The sequence below is a fragment of the Balaenoptera physalus genome (genome assembly GCF_965194825.1).
Source record: "Balaenoptera physalus genome assembly, chromosome: 20".
In the NCBI taxonomy this organism is placed as follows: Eukaryota; Metazoa; Chordata; class Mammalia; order Artiodactyla; family Balaenopteridae; genus Balaenoptera; species Balaenoptera physalus.
Window position 1 is genome coordinate 55,778,722 of NC_138901.1, and position 22,108 is coordinate 55,800,829.

At 58.1% G+C, this 22,108-nt stretch overlaps 2 protein-coding genes across 19 annotated transcripts; one reads left to right on the plus strand and one right to left on the minus strand.

Annotated features, from left to right (window-relative positions):
• TNK1 (tyrosine kinase non receptor 1) lies at nucleotides 1–7,052 on the plus strand. 10 transcript variants are annotated; one of them, XM_082441607.1, is made up of 12 exons: nucleotides 1–139; nucleotides 1,422–1,611; nucleotides 1,778–1,848; nucleotides 1,974–2,165; nucleotides 2,298–2,860; nucleotides 3,099–3,372; nucleotides 4,552–4,646; nucleotides 4,973–5,143; nucleotides 5,394–5,473; nucleotides 5,730–6,031; nucleotides 6,114–6,209; nucleotides 6,294–7,052. In XM_082441607.1, exons 2-12 carry the CDS (start codon nucleotides 1,449–1,451, stop codon nucleotides 6,405–6,407), a joined length of 2,121 nt encoding a protein of 706 aa, XP_082297733.1. In that variant the 5' UTR covers nucleotides 1–139; nucleotides 1,422–1,448; the 3' UTR covers nucleotides 6,408–7,052. The 10 variants fall into 10 exon arrangements, with proteins under 10 accessions (XP_082297733.1, XP_082297727.1, XP_082297728.1 ...); XM_082441601.1 differs by lacking the exon at nucleotides 1–139 and having other exon boundaries at nucleotides 426–1,611; nucleotides 2,298–2,459; nucleotides 2,577–2,860; nucleotides 5,391–5,473; XM_082441602.1 differs by lacking the exon at nucleotides 1–139 and having other exon boundaries at nucleotides 426–1,611; nucleotides 2,298–2,459; nucleotides 2,577–2,860.
• PLSCR3 (phospholipid scramblase 3) lies at nucleotides 7,045–18,802 on the minus strand. Of its 9 annotated transcripts, none has more exons than XM_082441627.1 (10): nucleotides 18,655–18,802; nucleotides 18,322–18,353; nucleotides 17,986–18,066; nucleotides 11,139–11,316; nucleotides 10,631–10,872; nucleotides 10,488–10,530; nucleotides 10,229–10,386; nucleotides 9,736–9,825; nucleotides 7,945–8,106; nucleotides 7,045–7,751 (listed from the first exon to the last, which is right to left on the minus strand). In XM_082441627.1, the coding sequence occupies exons 1-10, from the start codon at nucleotides 18,737–18,739 to the stop codon at nucleotides 7,695–7,697; spliced, it is 1,128 nt and encodes a 375-aa protein (XP_082297753.1). In that variant the 5' UTR covers nucleotides 18,740–18,802; the 3' UTR covers nucleotides 7,045–7,694. The 9 variants fall into 9 exon arrangements, with proteins under 9 accessions (XP_082297753.1, XP_082297751.1, XP_082297752.1 ...); XM_082441625.1 differs by having other exon boundaries at nucleotides 9,736–9,897; XM_082441626.1 differs by having other exon boundaries at nucleotides 10,166–10,386.
• Nucleotides 18,803–22,108: the final 3,306 nt, after the last annotated feature.

The following is a 22,108-nucleotide window of genomic DNA, read 5'->3' on the forward strand; positions in this document are numbered from 1 at the left end:
CAGGCGCCCTCGCCTAGTCCACCCGAGGACCCGGGCCAAGCCGCCAGGCCCCGCCCTCCGCGGCCTCCGTCCCGCCCAACCCGGGATTTAGTCCCGGCAGCCTGGGAGGCTCCCCAGCCGCCGCTTCCGCCTTCGCCAGGTGAGGGTCAGGAGAGGCAGGGGCGCCGGCGAGCGGGCTGGCGGGGCGGCGGTCGCTTGGGAGCGCGTCCGCGGGTGCTGAGCCTCCCCTCCCCAGTCCTTACCTTCCGCGGGCGCGTCTCCTCTTGTCCCCCATCTCGTGCTTTCTGCTTCTCACCTGGCTACTGGTCTTGGTCTCCCAGCGTCCTGGGCTTTCGCCTTCCGCGCCCCTGGTCGTGCCCGATTCCTCGCCACCTCCGAGGGTCCATCTGGACCCCGCCTGGGCTCCTCCGCTTCCTCCGGGCTTAACTAAGTAGGGGGAGGGAGGGGGCCAGGTGTGTGTGCAGGCAGCCGGCACCCAGAGCACCTAGAGCCTTATTTAATAAAGATTGGTGGAGTTGCCCTGGAGCCAGGTTAGAGCAAGTGACTCAGGTGTGCCGGCCAGGCTCTGTACCTGGAGCTGAGCTCAGGTGGGTGTGGAAGGGACTGTGCACCTGGCAGACTGGATGGCTCTGAGCAGTACCTGAGCTTAACCGCCCATCACAAATGCCCGATTTGATTTCAAATGTTGCTGCCTCGGGTGTAGAAGAGGCAATGACCCTGGGCGTCTCTGGGCAGAGGAGGCAGTCTGCCCACATAACGTAGGTATGTGTGGACACCGTAGCTTGATGTCTTGTGTGTTGTGTGTGTTTGTGTGGACCTGGGTGTCTCAGACATGAGGGGCGGTGTATCTTGGAGGCAGTGAACTCAACATGTCTCAAGTAGGCGTGTGTGAGCGGTACCTGGCAGGAAGCCTGGTCTACGGCAGCGTATACTGGAATGCCTCAGCTTTGAGAGGACCTGTATCTGGGTGTCTCAGGTGTGTTTTGCATCATATCTATAGGGGTGTGTGTGTGTGTTGTACCTGCGTATCTCAGGTATGGTGTGGTTAGTGTATCTGGGCATCTCTCGAGTGTATGTGGTGGGTCAGAATGTCTCAGGTGTACCTGAGTGGGTGCGTACAAGGGTGCACCTCAGGTCTAAAAGGTGGTGAATCTGGGTCGCCTAGGGGTACGGGCAGTGTGCCATAATAGCTCAAAGTGAGCAGGGCTACACACCTGAAGTCTGTGCAGTGCTGAAATCTTGGGTGTGAGGAGAACATTCTTCCTGGGGTTTGTGTGTGGGAGGGGCAGGAATCCTGGTGGGTTCTGATGTCCCTCCCTCTGTACCTGAGTATTTCTGAGGGGTTGAGGGTGGAGCAGGCAACCACGTCTCTGGTTCCTGAGTGTCTCAGGTGCCCACCCTGGGCCATGTGTCTGGGACAGGGCACCACAGGGGTTCCTCCTCCAGACATGCTCCACGAGGCGGGCTCCCTGTGGCTGCTTCGGCTGCTCCAGGACATCCAGCTGGCCCAGTTTTACCGACCCATCCTTGAGGAGCTTAATGTTACTCGGCCAGAGCACTTCGACTTTGTAAGACCTGAGGATCTGGACGGCGTTGGCATGGGCCGGCCTGGTGAGGGTCCCCTGCCCCAAGGCCCTGCTGTCTCCTTCCCCAGCCTGTTAGTCGCTACTCTCCCACCACCACCACGCACACCAGCCCCCTTCTTGCCTGTAAATCCCTTGCATCCTGCTCCCCGCCTCCCCCATTACCCCATCCCTCTGATTCTGGCCTCCCCCAGCCCAGCGTAGACTGGCTGAAGCTCTGAAGAGGCACCGTTCGGGGCTCAAGTCTAAGAACTGGGTCTACAAGGTGTGTGTTTTGGGGTGGTGGTGAGAGGCTTAAAGGGCCACCTCAGGCCCCGGCAGGGGGTGGGCTGAGTGGAAGAGAAGGATGTATGCAGGGTTCCACACACATGATTTCCCCCACTGTTTCAGATCCTTGGGGGCTTTGCCCCAGGGCAGAAGGAGACCACCCCACCCTCAGACAGCCTTCCATCCCTCCCTGAGCCAGATGGGGGACTCAAGTGTCTGATCCCAGACCGGGCTGTGTGCAGAGGGGAGCTTCTGGGCTCCGGCTGCTTTGGCGTGGTGCACCGAGGGCTGTGGACATTGCCCAGTGGCAAGACTGTGAGTGTCCAGGGAGCCTACTTCATTCTGGGTACCTGGGCCAGCTTCTCCCTCTGTTCTGTGTGCCCCTCTGCTCTGGCCTTGGCTTAACTGTTCCCTACGTTGCCTGATGGTGCTTCCCCCCACCCCCAGGTCCCAGTGGCTGTCAAGTCCCTCCGGGTGGGTCCCGAGAGCCCCGGCCCCGAGGGCACTGAGCTAGGGGACTTCCTGCGAGAGGTATCCATCATGATGAACTTGGAACACCCACACGTGCTGTGTCTGCACGGCCTCGTACTGGGCCAGCCTCTGCAGATGGTGAGCAGACCCAGACACTGGCTCCCGGGACAGTCCCGGGGGCCGATGTGCGACAGGAGGGTGAGCGCCAGGGTCTCGTGGGGCCGGACCACCGCTCACACGGCTGTGCTCCCGCAGGTGATGGAGCTGGCGCCCCTGGGCTCCCTGCACGCACGCCTGACCGCCCCGGCCCCCACGCCCCCGCTGCCCGTGGCCTTGCTCTGCCTCTTCCTGCGGCAGGTGGCGGGGGCCATGGCGTACCTGGGGGCCCGCGGGCTGGTGCACCGAGACCTCGCTACGCGCAACTTGCTGCTGGCTTCGCCGCGCACAATCAAGGTGGCTGACTTCGGGCTGGTGCGGTCGCTGGGCGGCGCCCGGGGCCACTACGTCATGGGCGGACCCCGCCGCATCCCCTTCGCCTGGTGAGGGGCCGGGCGGAGGGGAGGGATCTGAATGGCAGGAGCTGAGGGGGTGCGGAGGGGCTGGTCCTGTGAGGGAGGCGTGGACTGGAGGAGTCGTCGTCGGGTCTGGAAGGGCCAGGAAAGGGGGGACTTCTGAGCCCCACGGCGGGCGCACTAAAGGGGCGTGCCCAGTGGCAGGTGGGCGCTCCGGGGCACACACCCGGCACACATCCAGCCCCCTTCAGCTCCACTTCCGCAGGTGTGCGCCGGAGAGCCTGCGCCACGGGGCCTTCTCTTCTGCCTCGGACGTGTGGATGTTTGGGGTGACGCTGTGGGAGATGTTCTCCGGGGGCGAGGAGCCCTGGGCCGGGGTCCCGCCGTACCTCATCTTGCAGCGGCTGGAGAAGGACCGAGCCCGCCTGCGTAGGCCTCCCCTCTGCTCCAGGGCCCTCTACGCCCTCGCCTTGCGCTGCTGGGCCCCCCACCCTGCTGACCGGCCCACCTTTTCCTACCTAGAAGGGCTGCTCCAAGAGGTGGGAACTCTTGCCTCCCCAGAAACAATCTCTTTTCCCTCCGTTCCCTCTCCCAGGGTTCTGTGCACAAGACTAACGTATACTGGCTCCCGGGCTGGGGTCTGGGACCTGGCTCTGAGCAAAGCAGATCCAGTCCCCACCTTCAGGGTGCTCAGAGCCCCAGGGAGAGAGCTGGGGTCTAGTGGATGCAGGCTGAAGGGCTGGGGGCTGGGGCAGAGAGAGGGAAGCCCAGAGCAGTAGGATGTAGTGGGTGTTTGACAGGCAGAGGAAAGGTTCAGCGTGGGAGGGGGAAGTACGGTGACTAAGGTGGCAGAGGCATCTTAGGGGTGCACCAAGGAGGGACTTGTGAGACACAGTAAATAACCAGTGCTAACACCTAGAGCACTCGATCTGTGTAAGATACTGTACTAAGTGCCTTACGTGTATCCTTATACATTCACTCATTTAATCCTCACAACAACCCAGCTCGATTTTAGAGAGGGGGCAGTTAAGGCACTGACAGTTTAAGTGATTTGCCAAAAGTCACACAGGAAGTGGAGGACTGGAGATTTGAAGCAGTCAATATGACTTCAGAGCTGTGCCCTAAATCACTATATACTCTACTATTAAAGGAGTTTAGTGCTCAACTCTGAGGGCACCTGGGGGCCATGGAAGGGTTGTGAGCAGGGGAGTTAGAAGCCACATTTACAGGTTATGTCACTCTGGTTTGGTGCAAGAATGGATTAGAAGGATGATACTGAAGGTAGGAAAACCAGTAGGCCACAATGGCTGTGAAGCAGAAGTAAGATGAAGAGGTCTGGATGAGGGTCGAGGCAGTGGTGCTATGGAGAAGTGGAAAATTCCCAGAGGTGCTTGGGAGGCAGATCTGATGGGCCTGGGTGTGGCGTAAAAGCAGTGTGCAGGGTGACTCTCCCCTTGGTCCTCTAGGTAGAGGCAGGGCCCCCCTTTGTTGCTCCCTGACCCCTGGGCTGTGTCCAGCTTGGCATGGGATCCAGGTCTGCCTCCTCCACTGGATTACAACTGAGGGACAGGGACAGTCCCACCCTGGGGCCAGGACAGAGGACATACCTGGTATGGGTTTGCGTGGTGGGTGCACCAACAGTCTCCACTCCGCTCCCATGATATCACCCTTCTGACTCAGGCCACAAGCCCAGCCACCCTCTCCTCCTGTCTCTATAGGCCTGGCCTCCTGAGGGACGTTGTGTGAGCGATGTCACAGAGCCTGGTGCCCTGAGGATGGAGCCTGGTGACCCCATCACTATCATCGAGGGCAGGTGAGGGCCTCGTGCCTCCCACCCATCCCCAGGGGGAGGACTCCCTCCCCACCCTCCTGGCCCTGGTCCCAGCTCAGCTTCTCCCCAGCTGCTTGAACCCCAATCCTCTGCCTCATCTCCTCCTCTCCCCACTGGGCCCTGAGAGCTCCACCACAGTCCTGGCCTCCCTGCTGGAGCCACCGCTGGCCCATAGAGCCCTTTTGTTTTAGAGAGAAAAAAGCTTCCCTTCCTCTGGGCAGATGCAGCTCCACGGCGCACAGCTTGTGAGCTGAATGTGGGCTGGAGCCCAGCCCTCACTCTCCCCTGGCTCCCATCCCCTTCACCAGCGCCTCTTCCCACAGCCCCGACTCCACAACCTGGAAGGGCCAGAATGGTCGCACATTCAAAGTGGGCAACTTCCCAGCCTCGGCAGTGACGCTGGTAGACTCACCAGCCACCCGTCCAGTCCTCAGAGGCTCCCCTGCCCGGGGAGAGCGACACCAGGGAAACATAGATGGGTGAGCACCTGAAAGAGTGGGGGGCAGAGCTGGACTGGGGAACCAACCAAGTCCAGCAACTTCTCTGGAAGGGGAGCCTGGGGAGGGGTGTGGGGTAAAGCTGGAGGGGAGGCTGGACTTGCCTTCCCGCTGGAACGTCCACTCTGGGTCTCGGCCTACTTGGAAGCCCCAGAGATTCTTTGGGAGAGGGCACTGCTATATGGGGTAGGGCTGGGGGGTGTGGAGAATGAACTGGAACACTCTTCAGCAGGGACAGAGTGAAGGTAAAGCTTCGGGATCCCCCTCCAGCTCGGGGCCAGAGAAGGAATGTGGCCTTGCAGAGGATGAAAGGTGGGCATGGCGGTGGGGACAGGGCTTCCGGGGTCTCCGAGGACATCAAGAATAAGCCTCCAGCGATGTTTCCTGCTCTGAAGCCATACCTTTGCAGATATGATTTCCCCACCGGCTTCGGCCTGGGCGTCCATCCTGCACACCTGGTTTCTTGTCCCCCCGACACGAGGACCACCCCGAGGACAGCACAGATAGCCAGAGAATGGGAAGAAGGCAGCTGGGCTTCCTCTCAAGTTGTTTTTTCTCAAATGTGTAGGCATTTCCAAGAGTCTGGAGTCGGTTCTGTCCCTGGGCCCCCGCCCCACAGGAGGTGGGTTGAGCTCCCCCGAACTTCGACATGCCAGAACTGGGCCCCAGGGACCCCCAGGCGTGCCCCCCCGCTCCCCCGTGGCCACCAGCTCCTCTTCCCAGCCCAGCCAGCCTCCCAGGGAGCGGCCTCCCTGGCCCAAAAGAGAACCCCTACACAGTCACCCTGTGGGAGCGCCTGGAGCCAGCAAAGCCACCGTCCCCTCTGGGGGACCCTTGCCTGACCCCGAGTTGCAGAGGAGGATTATGGAGGTGAGGTCTCCCTGAAGTGTCCTGGTGTCCAAAAGGGGCTACGGGCTGGCGAAGGGCCTAAGTGAGGCTTTGTCCCCGGCAGGTGGAGCTGAGCGTGCATGGAGTCACCCACCAGGAGTGCCACGAGGCTCTAAGAGCCACCGGGGGTGATGTGGTTTCTGCCATCCGGAACCTCAAGGTACAGCCACACCCTTCTCTCGGGTCCCTGCCCCTCCCAGCCTGGCCCTCTGGCCACCGGCTGCCCTTCCTCTCGTCCCCACAGGTGGACCAGCTCTTCTACCTCAGCAGCTGGTCCAGAGCGGACTGCCGGCGCATCCTGGAGCGTTACCAGTGGGACCTCTCAGCCGCCAGTCGCTACGTCCTGGCCCGGCCCTGAGCTCTGCTCCTTTGGGCACAGACACCAGATGGACCAAGGGCCTGGTCACGTGGGACCAAGCAGAACCGGAACAAGGTCCTGACAGGGTGTGTTCCCACCTGGGGAGAGCCTGCCATGGGCAGGTACTGGAGGAGCCCAGGATCGGGCACTGGTGAGTGTCTCCTCACCCTGCCCGTTGGTCTCTGAGGGCGTGAGCTCCCTTGGCCATAGGAGGATCTAGTGCACTCTGCCCACCACATTCCCAACAAAGGAGGACTTGGAGGAACAGAGCTGTGACACATCACACCCATGGGAAGCTTCTATCGCTACAGAAAATGAGCAAGAGGCCATTCTGGGCCACGGGAACAGCCATCCTGAACTGCCATCAGCTACCACACTGGGCTCTGTGGGAGCAGCCATCCTGGATGACCGGAGCAGCCATCCTGACTTGGGGCATATGGACCAAACTGCCTCGGCTTGGTCTGGGGCCATCATGGGTGACAAAAGTGGCTCTCTTAGACTTGAGGACACTTGATCCTGGCAGCATGGATTATGAGATGGGCCAGCCCCCGCCCATCCAAGCTGTCATATTTCCCTTTGTTTCTTCCCACACCCGACTCTTTCTCCTGCCCTCTCCCATTACATACATCTTCCAGTGTCCAAAAAGTTACAAAGTTTATATGAATATAACATACAAAGATGCAGCCTCCTTCCTAAGGAAGGGGCAGGAAGGGGTGGTTAAGGCACAGGAAGCTGCAGCAAGCACCAGCTGAGGGAGAGGAAGTCGGCACTGGGGCCCTGGCCCTATAGCTATCGGGGCGGGGGGAGGTAGGGATCCCCCTCAGAGCGCCATCGTCTGAGGCTGAACTAATTGGCCAAGCTGATGCGGGGAGAGGGTGACCGGGTCTGCCGTCTTTGGTGCTGCTTAACCTTCCCCACCCCAGCCCTGTCATAAAACCCTGCATTCTAAGGCCTCACCTGGAGCAGAGGCCCCGGAGGGGGTTGGGAGGAAGTCAGCAGGGAAAGTTGGAAAGCCGATATGCCCGTGTGCTGAGGGTCCGCTGGAGACAGTGGTGGGAAGTAGCAGGGGAAGGGCTCTCGTACATACCCTTCCGTAGGGGCTACAGGTGAAGCAGGCCAGGGGAGTAGGGGAGGCACGGGGCACCAAGCCCCCAGCCTCTCAGGCAGCCCTGTCTCTCCCCTGCAGTGCACACGGAGGGAAAGGGGCTGCCCCTGAGGAGGGGGCCAGGGCGGGTGACCATCTTGAATTCTGGTTGAGATGATGGTCTCCTCACCCCGAGGTGGCCTCTAGCTGGTGATGGCAGAGGGCCCAGCGCCTCCTCGCTTCTCGAAGAACATGTAGTCCTGAGGGGAGGGCACGGTCAGCAGGAGATCTGGCTGGGCCAGCCTGGCTCAGCTATCACAACCCAGGTCTGGAACCACAAGCCCCCAGAGAGTCTGTCCCTAACCCTCTCCTAGCAGGAGACCAAGAAGTGCTCAAAGCCTCAGAGTGAGAGCAAAAGGGCAGTGGGGGGAAGGGGCGGTGGCCCCGACTCACAATGAGGAATGTGGCTCCCAGCAGCACAGCCTTCACCCTCACGTCCAGGTCCAGTGGGAACTGCAGGCCGAAGTCATCTGCATCGGTGAGGGCTTCTCGGAGCAGCCCACCCCACTGCTTGCTGATGCGGCCCACACTGCGGGATTCATCTGGAGTCTTCACCTGGCAGGAGAGAAGGAGAGAGGGAGGGAGGAAGGACCCGCATGGGGAGGATGTGCCTGATCTCATCGGCATCCAGTCTCACTCCCGCAGTCACCACGTACGAACTGTGCGGGCGCTACACTTAGCGAGTCCTCCCAAAGCCTTGGGTTTCCATGTGACATCTGGGGAAACTGAGGCACCGAAGTCACACTGTCTACAAAGCAAAAATCAGGTTGCAGACTCAGATCTGTTGCTCTTGAAAGGCCACACGTGACTAATAGACATCAGTGCTGGGAGAAACAAGCACGATACAGGCTAATCTCCTTAGGCGATGGCCACTCACTAGGTTTGTTTTGGTTACCAAAGTCCCTGCCGCCCACGGATGGTGCAGTTTGTGCCCTGCACAGAGTAGCCTGGCCAAGCGGGCAAGGGAGGCTGCTGAATGCCTGGCTGCACTCTACCAGCTGACCAGGCTGCTAGAAGGCCCAAAGGGGTGCCTGTCGTCCTCGCATCTGCAAGGTAGGGAGGGCTCTGTTTAGCATGGCATGCAAGCCTCATCCAGGGTGGATCCAAGCCCATCTAGTGGGGGGAGCGGACAGCAGAAAGGGGCCTCTGAGGACCAGGATTTCCACTGGCCTCCCTGGGCCCAGCAGCAGCAGGCCCTGCCAATGTGGATGGTAATTCACCGTGACTCCCTGGACTTTCTCCTATGCTCATTCTCCAGTGGCTAGAACTAGAGCGATGTCCTTCCCATCTCCTTCCCCCACGGTCCTACAGCCCTGGGGCATTTCCTGCAGACCAGTCCCAGGGTGGGTAGGGCCTCTCCCAGCCAGCCCTGCGGTCCCAGGAGTGCAGCCCCAAATGTGGACGATTCATAATTATGTAAAAGGAAGACTGGCCCGATGAGAACCCCACGATCTACATATTCCCAACCAGAGTTCACCCAGTTACCTCTTTCCCAACCAGTTTCCATCACAGAACCTTCCCCCAGCTACCAAGGTGACTCAGTTTTTAAAAGTAACCTAAGATAAGGTACCTCATCAGAAGCCTTGGAAAGTCTACTGAGATATACCTGTTGTTTCTCCCTTATCTACACAGATATTCAAGTGCCTTTGTCTTCTAGAAAGTAAGGTGTTTCCCAGGCCTTACTTTGAAATGATCATCACTTGGGCTCTCCAGGCTCCAGGTTGGTGATTGAAATGCATGGTAAGAAGGATTCCAGGCTGGGGGTGGGTGGGTGGACGTCTGGACTTCTAGGTTGGCAGGGCAAGCCACAGGATGTTAACAAGTTAAATTAGTGCTTGCTCCAGGGCCTGGGCTCATGAACTCACACACAGCGGCCACGCGGGCCCAGCCCATGGTACACTCAGTAAGCATCCTTCACCCTAAATCCAGCCTGACCTTAGATTTTTTTTCTCCCTCAACACAGGGCTGCAGGTCACAATCAGCATTGGCCCTTAAGGTGAAACCCTCTTTGCCAAATTTTTATGACCATGGGCCATCCTATTTCTGAATAGAGGAAAACTGGAAATGTGGCAGGCGTCACAGTGGATTTGGACTGATGAGCTCTTGACCATCCTGTTGACCATCCTGCCGCATGGATCATCTTGGTTTCTGAAGGTCCCAGGAATCTCCCCTTATTCCTGATACCTCAAAGTTGGTGTCTGTGCCACAGCCACAGGTCCAGCAGGGCCCCACCACTCGCAGGATGGTCTGGCGGTCAGCGTCTTGGATGGAGAACTTGGGGAGGAAGGGATGCCAGGTCTGTAGAACGTGGCCAATGGTGGTGCCTGGTGGAGCCTGTACTTCCATCTGGAGTGGGCGGCAGACAGGATCACTGCCCAGCCAGGCACCCTGGCCCAAGTGCTCACCGGTCTAGCTTTACCACCTGTCTCCCCTCACAAGACCTCCCATCCCCTTCACTAGACCACCTGTCATCCCTCTCACTAGACCTCCCATCCCACCTGCGCCCAACTCCCACAGGAGGCACGCCTCATCGCATGCCTCATCCCGGTCCTGCCCGGGGCATCGGCCTGCCCCCTACCCAAGTTTCTCCCTGGCCCCATCCTTCCCCGCCCACCTCCTGGAGGCCACAGGGACAGCAGCTGCAGCCACAGTGGAGGGGGCGGAGCAGGCGCAGCACCTCTCTGTCCCCGGGGTCCACCAGGCGGACACGCAGGGGCCGGCGGGCGCCACAGCATAGCCGCGCACAGCAGTTGCTCTCCTCCGCTGCCTGACCCAGGGGCTGTCCGGCTCCCGAGCGCAGTTCGTAGCGGTTACAGGTCTCCCAGCCCAGGAGCGCTGCCAGGGGGTGACACACTGAGGCTCGGACACCAGCGCCTGCCGGAGAGCCCACTATTTGCTCCCGTCACGAGGCCCAACATACTCCCCCTTCCACTCACTTTCCACCCTCTCAGCCTTCTGGTGAATCAAGATCTGATCAATCTGGAAAGAGAGTAGGGGAACGCGCAGACGTCAGCTGGCCGGCCTAGTCGCCTGGGTCCCCTCCCTGTCAATCCTCCCTCCCTCCCTGCCTCTCACTCACCTGCGCCAGGAATTCGAGGCCAAAAGGCACCCCTGGCAGTGGCAAAAAGGGGGCAGCTGGTCCCGGGGCCCCAGGGCCGGGCGAGGGGAAGAGAGCAAAGCCGGGCGCAGGGGTAGGCACGTGGGCGGGCACTGGTGCCTGCCCCGGCCCGGGCCCAGGATGCAGCGTCGGCTCCGGGTACCCAGCGGTCACAGGGTAGGGAGGTGGGGGCGAAGGGGCGTAGCCTTTGGGGGGCAAGTAGCCTGTGGGGGGACAGGAGTAGGTTAGAAGGGGCCCCCGACCTCATCTCTTTACCCCTTGGCCCATGGGCCGCGAGGCTGCGGGGAAAATGTGGTGGGAAGAGAATGAGAAAGATGGGGCGGGGGAGCAGGGCGGCGGCTTCTCGGGAGGAAGGGAGGGGCCCCACACAGCCAGTCCGAGCACATTCCCGGAGGATGCGTCCGACACGGGGTTCCCAAGTCCGTGGGGGGGGAGGATAACGGAGACCCTCGGCCTTGCGCCCACTTACCTGCCATGGGAGAGGGGCGAGGGTTCGCGGGATGTCGGTGTCCCGGAGGCTTAGTTCTAGAAGTGGAGGCAAGCTCGGAGACAGCCAGACAGACACAAAGACAGACACAAAGATGGACAGGCAAACGCAGAGAGGCAGCTGCGCCCAGCGCCGGCCCAGGGTCTCTAGGGCGGCGCGTCTGACTCGGGGAGAAACCGAAAGTGTCAGCGGGCAAGGCGGGGGCCCTGGGACCCTGGATTCCCTCAGGGGCCCCAGAACCGCCCCCTCCCTTTGTTCTCCCATTCTCCGCGGAGGCGGCTGTTGGCAGACGGCAGGACAGATGGACCCGCGGTCAGACCGACGGCCCCACCTCGAGGGAGGTCTCCTGACCCCTCTGTTCCCCCTGCTCACCTGAAGCCCCTAGAATAGCCCGGGTGCCCAGCACTCGGCTGCTCTCGGGAGCTGGTGGAGGCGGGCCCCGGAGCTGACTCCACCCCGCGACCCGTCCAGGCCCCGCTCCTCCCAGCCTGAGCAGAGCGCCTGCGCAGGAAGAATGCCGGCTCTCCTGCGGCGCCGGGGACTCCAGGCCACCCGCTCCACGTCGTGGCGGGCGTCCTCGCCCTTTCCGCTCGGATGCAGAAGCCCAGAGAGGACGCTCGCCTGGGAGGGTAGCCGGGTGAGCCCTAGCCCTGCGACTCCCGCCAGGCCTGCGAGCGTAGAGTGGTCAGTGCCCCTTGGTGGGAACGAGGGCCGCTTGCGCGGCGCTGGAGCCCAGGCTCCTCCTCCCGAGGGCGGTTCGGGCCTCGCTGACGCAGCGGAACACCCTGCACGCTCACCCATTGGCTTCTAGGACTGACTCCTGGCTCCCCTTCTGCCTCCCTGGGGCTACCTTGCCAGTCTCCTCTCCCTGACGTAGCAGTGACCCACACAGACCCGTTGCAATTATAGTACTTCCTCCAGGCGCCCCCAGCCACACGGGGGATAGACTGCCAGACAGTGTCAGTAACGAGAGGGCGTGAGTTGAGGCTCAGGGGGGCCAGAGGAGGCAGCGCGGTCCGGAGGAAAGCCTTCTCCCAACAAGAATCGCTTCTTTCGCTTTGAGTCCTGAGCCCAGGCCCGCAGGTGTGAGGAAGTCCTGCGCCTTGGGGGCCTATAGGCTGAGCGGCAAGAGATGAGTTCAGAGAGAGTCCGGCCCACGTGCACAGAGGGCCTTGTGGGAGCTGCGCTTTGGCCCCCAGGGCAGCGGGGAGCCCACTGAAAGATTTTCAGACAGAGTGAGGAGGTCAGATGTTTTAGGAAAACCATTTAACCTGCATGGTGGAGACCAACAGAGGCCTCCAGGCTGGGTTGGCAGTAGTCTGGGGGACAGGATGGTTGTGATAGTGTGGACAGACAGAAGTGGCAGATTTTGGAGATATTTAGACAATAATATAGAACTTGTTTGGGAAGTGAGATGTGGAGGTGAGGAGTCCAGGATGACCTCAGGTGCCTGTCTGGTGACCAGGCAGATGGAGGTCTCACCCATCAAGATGAACATGGGGAGAAGCAGGTTTGGCGGCTCCTTTGTCCCTATGTCCATGTTCCTCTGGGCTGGTCCTACAGCTTCAGTCATCATCTTCAAACCCAAATGCTGGACCTCTCCCCTGGTATCCCTTAGTGCCTCAGATTCTACCTGGCCCAAACCACGCGCCAGCCTCCACCAAAACATACAGACATACAGAAGTTCAGTTATTCAACAGAGATTTAATGAGCCCCTGCTATATGTCAGACAGGTAATAGAAGTATTCAGCAGTTTTAAAAAATTCCCAGTCTCCTGGGGTTTACATTTTAGTGGGGAAGAGACAGACAATGTACATAAAATACATCAGAAGTCAGACGGTGACACGTGCTATAAAGAAAAATAGAGCAGGATAGGAAGGACAGAGAATGGTGGACAAGAGTTGCAATTTTATAGGGGGCAGACTAGAAGGTGATGGCTGAGCAAAGACCTAAAGGAGGTCAAGGATTAAGCCATGCAGACTTCTGGGTGAAGAGCTTTTCAGGCAGAGGGAACAAGGGCAAAGGCCCTGAGGTAGAAGTGTGCCTTGTTTGTTCAGTGAACCAAAAGGCCAGTGTGGCTGGAATGGAATGAACGAGGGGGAGGAAAGAGAGGTCACAGGAGGCCAGATCACATACAGCCCTATAGACCATTGGCTTCTACTCTGAGTGAAATGGAAAGTGTTGGAGGGTTTGGCCAGAGAAGAGACATGAGATTTACATACTGAAACAGTGGTCCTCAACCCTGGCCACAAGTTCGAATCATCTGGGGTGCTGTAAAAATACCTCTAGCTGGGCCCCGCTTCATATCAATTACATTAGAATATCTGGGGTGATGTGCAGACATAGGAACTTTCTGAGAATTCCCCAGCAGATTTTAAATTGCAGCTAAGGCTGAGGATGACAGTGTTAGAAGGATTTCTCTCTGTCTCTCTCTCAGGCTGCTTTGTCCGCAGTACGCTGTAGGTAGGCAAGGGCAGAGGGAAGTTCTTTCAGAAAGCTAGATGAGATTCGCAGGTGGCGTGGACCAGCTGCCAGAGTGGTAGCAATGGATGTGGTGAGAAATGGTCAGTTTCCAGTTATGTATTTGAGCCAACAGGACTTAATGATGGCTTGAATATAGGATGTGAGGAAAAGGAAAGTCAAAGTTGACTCAGGCTTGGCCCAGGAGACCCCTCACTCTTACTGCTTTGTCATTTCCTGCCTGCCCACTCCATCCTGAGCTCCAGGCACTCCAGTTCTCCTCTTGACTTGTTACCAGTATAATCTTGTCCCTTTTTTTGGTGAACTATGCGTGCTGAAAACCCAGCAAGTGCGCCAAAGTCTTACCAGTCCCCTAAGGCAAACAAGCCCACCTCAGTATCTACTTGTAACACTGAACACATTGTATCAAATTATTTTTTAAAGGGTCTGTCTCCACTGCTGAAATCTGAGTTTCTTGGTATGTACAAGAAGGAAAAAACTCAGCTTTGGGAACTGGACAGAAGAGAGTTTGAATCACAGCTTCCCCAGGTCCTGGCTGTATGATACAGAAGAAGTTGCTTCACCTCTCTTAGCTTCACTTTCCACTGACTCGCAGGACTGTTGAGAAGACTGGACACAATGTGCAGCAATAATAGGGACCAATTACCACGTGGTCCTTATTTATCTTGGTTTCCCAAGAGTCTGACCCACAGGGAGGATCAAAGCAAAGGTATTAGGGATATATTACATGGACGGTGGCCATGCCAAATGTCAGGGTCTCCTCCAGCTGGAGGTTCCCTGTGCTCCAGATGCTGCCTGAGATGAAGGGTGGATGGAAATGCAGCAAGGGCACTGGACTGGGAGGTAGGAGCCTGGGGATCCAGTGTCGGCTCTGCCACTGGCACTCTGGGCCACTCTGGAGGTCCCCCTGAGGCCTTATTTTACTCTATTTTATTTTATTTTGGCCGCACCGTGAGGCTCGTAGGATCTTAGTTCCCCTACCAGCGATTGAACCCAGGCCCACAGCAGTTAACTCGCAGAGCCCTAACCACTGGACTGCCAGGGAATTCCCCTCTTTTTTTTTTTTCATTTACTTATTTGGCTGCACTGGGTCTTGGTTACGGCACGCGGGACCTTCATTCCAGCATGTGGGATCTTTTTTTTAGTTGTGGCCTGTGGGCTCTTTAGCTGCAGCATGTGAACTCTCAGTTGCACATGTGGGGTCTAGTTCCCTGACCAGGGATCGAACCCAGGCCCCCTGCATTGGGAGCGTGGAGTCTTAGCCACTGGACCACCAGGGAAGTCCCTCCCCTCATCTTTAAAATGAAGAGATATTGTGATCCTCTACTAATACACCTCAAGTATATGCCTCCTCCCTGGATATAAATGCTTCAGTGGCTCCCCATTGCCCTCAGAAGGGTCCAACCTGTCAGCACAAGGCATTCCACCATTTGGCCCCATCTGTCCTCATCTTTCACTACTGACCCTCTCATGATCTTCAAGCCAGCCACCAGCAATTCTTTCTGGTCTTGAAGGCACAGGGCTCTCTTGCCTCCAAAGCTCTTGCCTTGGTCTGGAACACGCCGCTCTCCCTCGTCATCACTTAACTCCTGCAGGTCTCCACTGTACACTGTACTACACTGCAGCTGCTACAGGGGTCTGGAGCTTAGCCAGGACTAGGGTCGGAGATAAATTCTGGATTTAGAAATATGCAGATTGTAATTAAAGCTATGGGGCCAAATGAAATTACCTAGAAATCATCTCACTCAGCTAAACGGTCTGCACTTTTTTGAATGCACACCGTCAGAAAAATTAAGTATGTACCCCCCAGTATACTATACAGATATGTACATTTATAAAATATACACAAAAATAGAAATTTTAAAAGGTGAAATTAAAATATGTATACCTATGAGTTCTACTTTTTTTTAAATTAAAATTTGGAAACCATTGATTTAAACTGGGTATAGACAAGAACCTGGCAAAGGAGCCACAGAGATAGGGAAGACCAGGAGAGTGGTGTCAGAGAAGGAACAGGATGTGTTTGAGGACAGTGTGGCCAACTGTGTCAAATGCTGCAGAGGCTGAGGAAGATGAGACTGAAAACCATCCACTGGGTCTGGCAACTAAGAGGTCATAGTGATTCATGGGATCCTTCCAAGGGCATCTATGGGGAAGAGATGGGATAGAAGACTGACCAGAGTGGGTTGCAGAGTAAACTTGAGGCCAGATCTCTCTCCTGAGCTCAGACACCTCCTTGAGCTCCCCAACTACCTGCTTGGTGCCTCCACTTGGTTGTCGCCCAGGCATTTCAGAAGCAACATGTCCAAAACTGACCTCCTGATCTGCCTCCCTCTAATCTGCCCCACCCTTCAGTGTTTCTCATCTAAGTCACAGCACCTCCATCCAACCTGGTGCGTAAACCAGAAATCTCCCTCTCATTCACCCCTTCTGAATTGAACATTTTTACCACCTCTTCTACCCTCGGCCAAGCCACCATCACCATCTCACACCTGGACCTCTTTAGTGGCCTCCTGGCTGGTTTCCCTGTTGCCATCCTTGCTGTCCTCTGATTGGTTCTCCAGATCTTTTAAACACATAAATCAGATCCTAGCACTCTCTCACTTTAAACCTTTCAGTGACTTACTGTTGCGCTGCAAATAAATTCCGAGTGCCTCACCACCCCACACGTCAGCCACGCTGCTTTCGCTCTTTTTCCAACCCGCCCAGTTCTATCCTGCCTCAGGGATTTCAAACTGCTCCATTTCGGCCTGTTTGCCAGGTATTCTTTCTGCCAAAAACACACTTCCCCTCCGCTCTGCGCATGGTTAGTTCCAGCTTCAACAGGACCTCCTCTGCGAGGCCTTCCCATCTAAAGGGGCACACCCTCCACTGCCCCATTGTTCCAGCCCCCCTGTTCTTTTCTTTCAAGCACATAGCATACCTCACAGTGATATATTTGTGTTTAGTTGTTTAAGGTCTGTTACCAGTACCAGATGGGAAACCCCACGAGGGAAACATGGTGTCTGTCTCGCGCACGGTTCAATTTCCTTGTAACATGTGTCTGTCTGACACATGACCAACACTTGATGAGCACTGGTTTAATAAAAATTGCCCACTAAATACCCTCCAGTTCTCTGCTGTAGGTGCTACTCCAGCCCGCCTTGCCACCTTTTCTCACTCCTCTTCTGCCTAAGTCAGAAACTCATCCCACACCGAGGACTCAGGTGGCCCCATACCCCTCCCCTCCCACCTCTGTCTCTTTGTTCACTGTTTCAGCCACACAACAGAGCTCTTTTAAGAATCATCTCAAGCACTGTGAAGCATTTTCTGACCCCCAATACATGATGTTCTGTCCCTGCTTTGAACCCCAGAGTATTTTGTAACTAATGACACCTCGTCCCGCCTTGCCTTAACCCTGACTTCTAGAGTAAGTGGGTGCTCAGAAAACCCTCTACCCGGATACCAAGGGGGAAAGGGGTGGGGTGGGAGGAATTGGGAGACTGGGATGGACACATATACATTATTGATATTATGTATAACATAGACGACTGATGGGAACATACTGTAGAGCACAGGGAACCCTACCTAATGCACCGTGGTAACCTAAATGGGAGGAAAGTCCAAAAGGGAGGGGATATCTGTATGTGTACAGCTGATTCATTTTGTTGTGCAGTGGAGGCTAACACAACATTGTAAAGCAACCATACTCCAATAAAAAATTAAAAAGAAAAGAAAACCAACTACCCTACAGAAATCTAGTATTAATGCTAGTGAGCATCAGAACCACTAGATGAGCTTATTAGAATACAGACTGCCAGGCCCTGAAGAGGGCTTTGGTAAGAATCTGCATTATTTCAAGCATTCTTTATGACTCTAATGTCCACCAGTTTAAGAACCTCATAACAAGTTAACTTGAAGTGAACCCTGACTCTCCACCCAGACCCAAGTCTCGCTGATGCGGCCTTAGGAAAGGGAAGGAGTTCAAAGGTTGACAATCCCTACCCTTCCTCCTTTAAGAGGTTAAGATGAACAAAGACTCCAAAGTTCTTTATTTGCCTTTCTCTTTTAATCTACTCCCTGCTCCACTTCTAAAAAGAAATACCCAGAAATTAAACACAAGGAAGCTCAAAGAGCCAAGGCAAGCCAGCCCAAGAGTAGCAGGCTCCCTCCCACAGGGGCCAAAGTCTGGACGCTGGGGTCTCCACTCAGAGCCTGGTAGTAAAACGTGGTGCAGAATAAGGTAGTTCCAGAAGCTAGCAGTAACCCGGCCTGAAGGAGATACAAGGTGGAATGCAGGCCAGTAAGAACAGGGCAGGCTAGAGGGAGTGGGTGGGGCTTGGTCAGGGTTAGGGGTGGGGAGAATTACCCAGAGGGGCTTTCTGCACAGGGGCACCCCTAACAGGGCCAGGCTGTGTAAGAAGTGGTGTTTGTTGGCCTTGTCAAAGAGCTGTAAGAAAAGGAGAAATGGGGGGACTTCCTAAGCAACGCAGGATCCCGGGGGGACACAATGGACAAGAGTTCGTCCTCCAACCCCACCTCTCAAGTCCCAGCTTGCCCCTCCCTCAGGCACCAGGCCTCAAGACTTGCATCCCTTGCCGCTACAAAGACCCGCGCCCCGTCCCTCCCCTCCTTCCCTCAGGGACCCCAGACTTTGTGCCCTCATAGGCCCCGAAGCCTAGGAGCCCCAGCGCAGTTACTTCACCTCCTTCCCGTAGGCATCCGGAAACTGGGCTCCTGTGGAAAGGAGAAGCAAAGGTTACCAGTCCTAGCGCCAACCTCGACCGCCACCACTCCCAGGGGGACCCAGGTGGACGCAGGAGAGAAAGGGCGCCCCCAGTAGGCTTCTAATTGGTGGAAGCACGCATTGGGCAGTTCTGGGAACCAACTGGGCCGGGCTGAGGGACTTTAAAAGGTTTAGGGCTCCGCGGGCCGTCTGGTCGATGGGAGGGCCGACACTTCCCATAGACTCCGCCTCTGCACCAAACCCTAAAGATCGCCCCCAACACAATCCCAGCTCCATCCACAGCCCCCTGACCATGCGCCCCGTAGGAGGACAAGCCTAAGGCCCCAGCTCCGGACAAGGCGCCCAGGCGGCGGAAAGCAGCCCCCGGACCAGCCATGGCAGTGGACGGTCACGCGCCGGACGAACACCGCCCGGGCCACCCAAGAGGCCAGCCAATCCCGATCTCCCATGCAAATAAGGTCCACAGGTGCCCAATCCGGGCCGTGTTCATTTCAGCGTCCAGGTCCTCACCCGGGTACTTGGGCCTTTGTAAAACCTCTGTTGAGTGGCGAAGACTTCTGGCGGGCGGAGAAACCAGAACCAATTAGGAGCGGAGGAGCGGAGCAGTGGAGGCGGGGTTGGGGGGCGGAACTAGAGGATTTGCGTCACGGATTGGCCCACTTTCCAAGTTGATAGCCTCTTTTAACACCTCGCCCCCCCCCACCCCCCACACACACCTCCGGCCAATTTCCAAAGATCCCGGTCCCCTTGCAAAGTTCCGCCCCTTTTCCCACAAGCTCCTCCTTTTCAGCTTTAAACCAGACCCACTCCCAAAAAGAGGCGGCCCCACGGATAGCGAAGCCCCACCCACCACCGTCAAATCCCGCCCACTACCCAAATGGCCCCTCCTCCAGAACCGAAGGCTCCGCCTTCATACGATGCACCGCCCCTTAGAGTTCACCCCCCTCCTTTCCCCCCCCCCCCCGGACTAACTGCGAGAACCCGGAGGGTGGGAGATAACGGTGTGTGTGGGGGGTGTCTCCACCCCGCCCTGATGGCCTGCTTCGTCCATCCGTCGGTCTGTCCACTCCCGTCCCCTTCCACCTTCTCCAATCCCCCCCCACACTCTGGAGGGCGGGCGGGCAGGCGGGTGCGAGCGAGGGGTGTGCGCCGCTCTCTCGGCAGGGGGCGGGGGAGGCGGCCGCGCGGTGACGCGCGGGGCTGCTGCGGCTGCTCAGCCGGCGGATCATCACTCTCTGGCTGGGATGGACGCGGGGCGGGCGGGCCCTGGCGCGCGAGGCCAGGAGTCCGGGCCTCCCGGCTGCTGAGCGTTCCCCGAAGCCTACCCCTTACCTCCGCTTTCCCTCCTAGGATCTGTGCCGACCCCCGCCCCGGGGCTCCAGACTCGGCTCCCGCCCTCCTCTGACTCCCCGGACCTCCCCCTCCCTCCCGCCCTCGGGATCGACTAGATCCCTCCCCCTCCCTGAGGATTCCGGCTGGATCCCTGCCCCTGCACCGCGGATCCTGCGCTCCCGGGTTTTGGCCCTCTGGGGATTGCCGTGGACTCCTCCTCCCGTACCCGATCCCTTAGGATCCTCCGCCTGTACCGCCTTCTGGTCCCTCGAAGCCAGCCCACGGAGCCAGTGGATCCCCAATCCAGCCCTGTCCCGTTGCCTCCTCCTCCCTCCTCCGTCCCCACTGCGGGGTTCCCTGTTCTTGGGCTCCTCCTGACCCCATCCCCTACCTCTCCTTTCCCCGGGGATCGACTGGATCCCGGCCCCGCCCCCGGGGGCTGGGGCGATCTCCCTCCCCCGCCGGGTGAGGCGCTGCGGGCGGGGGCTGGGCCTGCGGGGCCGCGGGGGCTCAGAGGCCGCCGCCCCCCTCCCGAAGCCCGTCCGCCCCCTACTCAGAGCCCTGGATGGAAGCACCACGGCCCCAGGGCTGAGCCAGGTAGGAGCTAAGCCGGGCCGGGTGGAGGGGGCTGCGTGGCGGTCCATTGGGGTCTCCCTCTCCCCATCTCTCTCCCTGCGCCTGGTTTCCCCCAGCCTGCTCTGTCTGCGTGTCTCCGCCTAGGGATGCTCTCGCCGTGTCTCTGCGTCTCGGTCTCTTTGTCTCTGCCTCTCTCCAGCCCATGAATGATCCTTTGAATGGGCCCACAGACCCCGTGTGTTCCCATCTCCCCCTCCCCCTCCTTCTCCCCTTCCCGGCCAAGCCATTTTCCCCACTGCAGGAAGAAGGGGGGGGCCTATGGCCTAAGCCCCCGTCCCTCAACTCTCCCCGACCGGGGGAGTCAGGCCTGGGCAGGAATGGAGCGAATAAGGCAGAGGGATGGGGTGGGGGCAAGATGTGGCAGACAGAGATGAGGAGAGCAGCGGAGAGAAAATGGGGGAGACAGAAATAGGCAAAGAGAGAGAGAAATAGAAAGGGCTTGAGAGAGAAATTTGGGGAAGGGATTTGAAGGAGACAGAAAGATGAGAAACACCAAAGAGGGAGGTGTAGAAGAGAGAGATGAGAAAAGACTGAGGGGCGAGAGACTGAAGGCAAGAGCTGGAGCAAGCTGGAAGAGGCCGTGGAAAGATGCTCTGAGGGAGCGCTATGGAGAGGAGAGAGATGGGGGGGGCTCCAGTGGGAGGGAAGAAGGGAGAGAAGCTGGCAGGGAGGAGGCCAGGGGCCCAAAGTACCTTAACGGAGGGGGCTGACAGAGGCAGACCTTGTTCGCGGGAGGCGGAGGGGGCGGGTGGGGGAGGGGCGGCAAGGCCATGGAAGCAGAGTCCAGCCTGGCATAGGCAGAGGAGAACCTGGAGGAGCCAGCCCCAAGCCCCCTCCAGGTGATGGGGGAACAGGAGCTTAAGAGGACCTGAAGAAAGGGAGGGCATGACTGGGTGTGTGTGGTAAGGATTCCTGTGTCCTCATCTCTGGAATAAATTGACACCTGCAGAGAGCCAACCGCGGGCTGATGCCTGGCTCTGAAAACCCCGCGTCAGCAAACAGCTCTGGAGGCTGTGGGGGGGACGGGGGGGGGCTTGCTGAGATGACCTGGGTGTCTGCCCCTTCAGTCCGATCTGTTCCCTTGTCCTGCTCCTGCTGCCCTGAGCACCCAGGCATCAAGGCAGCAACTGTGGGGGCTGGCAAGGGGAAGGGGAGGTGAATAGCTGGGTTGGGATGAGAAGAAGCCAAGGTTTGTCCCCAGGGCATGGGTCAAAATGCCATGCATGGAAGAAGAGGTGTCTGGGGTTCAAGGCTGTTCAAGACTGTGGGAGGGGAGCCATTGGTGGATGCTTCTGATTCCCCCTAAAGCCACCTCAGCACCCCTTCTCCCTAGCCAGAGGCCTGGTCACTAGGGCTAGGTTCTGACTGGCCAACAAGGGGCAAGAGGCAGCTCTTTTAGGGTTCTCTAGGCCCCTAGTCTCCAGCTCCCCTCAACATATATACTTCTCCCTCTATGCAAAGGCTGGGGGAAACTCTAGCATTCTGACTCATGCCTCTGCTCTCCTCCTCATGCCCTGAATGGACCCCATAACCAACCCAGCCCCTTCCCCTCTTCCTCCAGGCGCCCCCCCCCCCCCCACTCCAGGGTTAAAGCTGCAGCCCGTTGCCGAGGTAGCATTGCGGGGCAGCATCCTGTCGCCCGGCAACCGGCTGCAGAATCAGGCACCTGTCCCTGGATTTGCCCCTCCAGCATCCCCTCCCTGTCTAGCCCCTGCCTCAAGGCACCTTAACTTCTGAGGGGAGAAATGGAGAGGGCCTGGGGTGCAGGGGTCTCCCC